The sequence below is a fragment of the Geospiza fortis genome, unplaced genomic scaffold, assembly GCF_000277835.1.
Source record: "Geospiza fortis unplaced genomic scaffold, GeoFor_1.0 scaffold82, whole genome shotgun sequence".
NCBI lineage: Eukaryota > Metazoa > Chordata > Aves > Passeriformes > Thraupidae > Geospiza > Geospiza fortis.
In genome coordinates, this window is record NW_005054685.1 from 182,215 (window position 1) to 187,391 (window position 5,177).

The following is a 5,177-nucleotide window of genomic DNA, read 5'->3' on the forward strand; positions in this document are numbered from 1 at the left end:
CGACGCTCTGGAGCAGCGCATTTACTGGTCAGATGTCCGTACCCAGACCATCAAGAGAGCCTTCATCAACGGCACCGGCGTGGAGACTGTTGTGTCTGCAGGTTGGTGTGGAGGGAAATGGAAACCTCCAAAACCTTCAGCTCCTTGGGATCTGCCCTTCATGTGAGCATCATCCCAGCCCTGCCCTCACAGCTGATGAGCTCCCATCTTCATTCCCTTGCAGACCTGCCCAACGCTCACGGCCTCTCCGTGGATTGGGTTTCCAGAAATCTCTTCTGGACCAGCTACGACGCCAACAAGAAGCAGATCAACGTGGCCAGGCTGGATGGCTCCTTCAAGAACGCCGTGATCCAAGGGCTGGACAAGCCTCACTGCCTGGTGGTGCACCCACTGCAGGGGTGAGTCTGGTGCGACATGGTGCTGATGGGAAGGAGGTGTGTGTGTGTGCAGGCACAGGTGTGTGTGTGAAGGTGCACACCTGTGATGGGGGAGAGAACCCAGGGGGCTGGCCCTGTGTGTCAGTGTGGAGGAGCAGTGTCACAGGAGATGAGGCATGGGTTGTGTGTGCAAAGGGGAGCAGTCTGTGATAGGTGTGCACCCACCAGTATGTGCCAATCCAGGTGTGCACGGGGTTTTGGCAACCCCCAAGCCCCCTCCTGGGTGGGGACAAGGGGCTGTGGGGCTGCCCAGGCTGTGCCACGGGCAGGTGAGGGGCTCTGCAAGGCTGAGAGGGTGCAGGGGGCTGCTGGCACCATGGCCCCTCACCCATTGTCCCTCTCACCTTGCAGGAAGCTGTACTGGACAGATGGGGACAATATCAGTGTGGCCAACATGGATGGCAGCAACCGCACACTCCTCTTCACCAACCAGAAGGGACCTGTTGGTATGGACCCCCCCATGGTTCCCTGGGATCCCTCACCTCACCTTGCTGTCCTGCAGAGCCCCAAGTCCCTGCTCTGGCTCCTTGGGAGGGTGGCAGCTGTCCTGTGCTGGGTCACCATGACCTTACCTGCCCGCTCTCTCCATCCCATCCCATCCCATCCCATCCCATCCCATCCCATCCCATCCCATCATCACCTCCCAGTTTGTCACGGTCCCTGCGTGCCACCAGCCCGGTGACATTCCCATCTTTTCCAGGCCTGGCCATCGACTACCCAGAGAGCAAACTGTACTGGATCAGCTCTGGCAACGGCACCATCAACAGGTGTGACCTGGATGGCAGCAACCTGGAGGTGATCGAGTCCCTGAGGAGCCAGCTGAGCAAGGCCACCGCCCTGGCCATCATGGGTGAGGGGGAATGCCATTCTCTGTCTCCTGCCCCTTCCCAAACTCTCCTGCCCACCTCAGTTGATGGGGAGGAATGCTGCCACATGCTCCTGCTTTGTCCCCACCACAGGGGACAAGCTGTGGTGGGCTGACCAGGCCTCGGAGAGGATGGGCACCTGCAACAAGAAGGACGGCACGGAGGTGACGGTGCTGCGCAACAGCACCACGCTGGTGATGCACATGAAGGTGTATGATGAGAGCATCCAGCAAGGTCAGTGTGGGCTCCTGGGGCAGAGACCGCATGCAGAGAGCCCCGGGCAGCTGCTCAGCCCCTCTGTGGTGGCTCCATCCCTTGGAGCCCCTTGGAACCCTTGGCAGCTGGCCCAAGCCTTGCCCTTGCCCTCGTGCCAAGCCTGTGCTGGCTGTTCTCTCCATCCCATCCAAAAATCCCATCCCATGGATCCCATCCCATCCCATCCCATCCCATCCCATCCCATCCCATCCCATCCCATCCCATCCCATCCTGTCCCATCCCCATGGATCCCATCCCATCCCTGGCTGGTGCAGGGCACTCACACCTCGTGTGGGCACTTCCCCAGCTGTCCCAGCCTTGGTGGGTGCACCCTGGCCCCCTGTAGCCCCTCACCCCCTTTTCTGTGCCGCAGCTGGGACCAACCCCTGCAGCCAAAACAACGGGGACTGCTCGCAGCTGTGCCTCCCCACCTCGGAGACCTCCCGCTCCTGCATGTGCACTGCAGGCTACAGCCTCAAGAGTGGGCAGCAGTCCTGTGAAGGTGTGTGCTGGTCCCTGTCCCCTCCCTGAACCACCCTGTGGCCACCCCAACCATGCCTGTGGCCACCTCAGCTGGTGACCCCTCGTTCTGGCTGCTTATGGGGTCCTCCCCACTGCTCTGTGTCCCATGTCACTGTGGGGCACCAGAGGGGCACTGGGGGGCTTGGTGGGCTCAGGTGGCAGCAAGACCCCCTTGCATGGGCTGTCCCTGATGAGTGTGGGGCCACCAAGGGTGTCATTGTTGGAGAGGAGTGGGACAGGACAGTCTCAAGCTATGTCAGGGAAGGTATAGGTTGGATATTAGGAAGAAATTTTTCACTGAAAGAATAATAAAGCACTGAAATGCTCTTCCCAGGGAGGTGGTAGAATCACCATCTCTGGATGTGTTTAAAAAAAGGCTGGACATGGCACTTGGTGCTGTAGTTGAGATGTTAGGGCATAGGTTGGAGTCGAAGATCTTACAGGTCTCTTCCAATCTCATTATTCTGTGATTCTGTGATTCTGTGATTCTGTGATTGATTCTGTGATTAATTATGTGATTCTGTGATTCTGTGAATCTGTGACCCTCCCAGGGAGAGGTGGCACCCTGGCTGTGGGCAGCAGGTTGGGCTCGCTGGGAGCAGGGCCAGGCTCATCCCTCACTCTGCAGATCTCCCATGCCCACTGTGTTCTCTGCCATCCCCTCGGGCACTGCCAGGGCCTCTCTCAAAGGCTGTTTGTGTGCACAATGTTCCGGGTGGTTTTGAGGGGGGGCTGGCAGAGCTCTGCACCATCTGGGTCAGGGCAGGGGCTGAATAACAAGTGCTGCCCTGACCCAGATGAGCTGTGGAGCCTTTGCCAAATGGGTGGGGGTGGTGGGTGGTGGGAAGAGGGTTCACTCGTGCCCCCCTGGACTGTGCCAGGGGTTGCTGGTTCTGCAGAACCCTGCCAAGCTCATGCTCCTCTCCTGTCACAATTTTCCACGATGGAGGGACAGCCTGTGGGTTTTGGGATGTGTCTGACTGTCCATACACCTGTGCTGCAGGTGTTGGCTCCTTCCTGCTGTACTCAGTGCACGAGGGGATCCGGGGCATCCCCCTGGACCCCAATGACAAGTCGGATGCTCTGGTGCCGGTGTCGGGGACATCCCTGGCTGTGGGGATCGACTTCCATGCAGGTGATGCAGGGCTGGGGACAGGACAGGGGCGCTGGGGACAGGGCAGGGGATGGGGGGCATGAAGGGGCCATTACCACGACCCTTTTGGCACCCTATGCCCTGGAATGCCCCCTCGGCAGCGCCGGGTGAGGGAGAATTTCAGGGCTCCAAGGTGGAGGTTTTTACCATTCTGGAGTGACCAGAGGTGGTCACTGACTCGTCCCCTCGTGCCTTCTTGTCCCTCTCTCAGAGAATGACACGATTTACTGGGTGGACATGGGCCTGAGCACCATCAGTCGAGCCAAGAGGGACCAGACGTGGCGTGAGGACGTGGTGACCAACGGCATTGGCCGCGTGGAGGGCATCGCTGTGGACTGGATTGCAGGTGGGATGGGGCTCTGGGGACAGGGGCAGGGGGGACAGTGGGGCTTTTGTGGGGGTTCACCATCCTTTCTTGCAGGAAACATCTACTGGACAGACCAGGGGTTTGATGTCATTGAGGTGGCCAGGCTGAACGGGTCCTTCCGCTACGTGGTCATCTCGCAGGGGCTGGACAAGCCACGGGCCATCACAGTCCATCCAGAGAAGGGGTGAGACACTGCCCCAGAGAGGGGCATCACCTGTGGGGTGGGCACAGGGTGAGACCCCCAGCACCTCCAGCAGAGCCGTGTACACACAGCAGGGAAGGACTCGCCACACCAAGGAGTCCAAACCTTGGATTTAATCCTCCTTTCAGTGGTGGGCTGAACTCCCTGGGAGCCCCTTGGGACCTGGTGGGTGTGAGAACCTCAGAAAATCCAAATGGAACCTCCTTAGTGGCTCCAGCTTTGGGCAGAGCCCCAGGGAGAGCAGAGGTGTTTGGATGTGGGGAGGGATGGAGATGCAGAGCATGTGATGTCTGTGGGTGTGCAAGGTCTGGACTGAAACCCCAGTGTCGGGGGATGAACGGGATGGTGTCTGTCCTTTACTCAAAGAGCCAATGCTGCTCCTGGTGACAAACCTCTGGTGATATCCCTGCTGTCCCCTCAGGTACCTGTTCTGGACAGAGTGGGGGCAGTACCCCCGCATCGAGCGCTCGCGCCTGGACGGCACCGAGAGGATGGTGCTGGTCAACGTCAGCATCAGCTGGCCCAACGGGATCTCTGTGGACTACGAGGTACAGTTGGCATCTGGGAGGATGGTTCCAGTCCCCAGGGTCCCTGGATGGTCCCTGGATGGTCCCTGGATGGTCCCTGGATGGTACCAGTCCCCAGGGTTCTGTGGTCATGCCCTGCTGCTGTTGACATGCTTGCCCTCCCTGGGGCTCCAGAATCTCAGGAGGGTTGTCCAAGGTGCTCTGGACCCCAGGACATCCTGCCAGAGGTGCAGAGGGTGGTGCTGCCCCGCACCAACTGGGATGTTGTCTCACCCCTGCAGGATGGGAAGCTGTACTGGTGTGATGCCCGGACAGACAAAATCGAACGGATTGACCTGGAGACGGGCGAGAACAGGGAGGTTGTCCTGTCCAGCAACAACATGGACATGTTCTCCGTGTCAGTCTTTGAGGAATACATTTACTGGAGTGATAGGTGAGGTGCTGGGGGGCTGGTGGCTGTGTGGAGGGTGGGGGGAGCTGGTGGGAAGGTGGGGAAGGGTCCTTGGTGACCCTGTCCTCCTTCAGGACCCACGCCAACGGCTCCATCAAAAGAGGAAACAAGGACAACGCCACCGAGTCGGTGTCCCTGAGGACTGGGATTGGCGTGCAGCTCAAGGACATCAAAGTCTTCAACCGGGCCCGGCAGAAGGGTAGGTCTGAGCACGGGGAGCTCTTCATTTCTCGGTCTCAAGGTTGTTTATTGTATCTTACCTATAAAAAATTTTCTCCTGCCCTGCCGAGGTCCATCCAGCAGGACAATTCCAGGCACTCTGCCTGTCCCAGGGGCTGTGTTATGTCTTTATACTAAAAACTACATGTACAATATTTACAATTACTTCCCAATACCT

At 58.8% G+C, this 5,177-nt stretch overlaps 1 protein-coding gene across 1 annotated transcript in view; it reads left to right on the plus strand.

Moving 5' to 3' along the window:
- Positions 1-5,177, plus strand: part of LRP1 (LDL receptor related protein 1) — a gene marked incomplete at its 3' end in the record, with an annotated part of 77,381 nt that overhangs the window by 40,541 nt on the left and 31,663 nt on the right. The window contains 12 exon segments of the mRNA XM_031065133.1: positions 1-101; positions 224-398; positions 789-883; positions 1,138-1,287; positions 1,397-1,537; positions 1,932-2,060; positions 3,084-3,215; positions 3,445-3,579; positions 3,655-3,784; positions 4,224-4,350; positions 4,611-4,762; positions 4,855-4,983. The exon segment at positions 1-101 is cut by the window's left edge and continues 19 nt beyond it. Coding sequence (XP_030920993.1) covers positions 1-101; positions 224-398; positions 789-883; positions 1,138-1,287; positions 1,397-1,537; positions 1,932-2,060; positions 3,084-3,215; positions 3,445-3,579; positions 3,655-3,784; positions 4,224-4,350; positions 4,611-4,762; positions 4,855-4,983 — 1,596 coding nt within the window.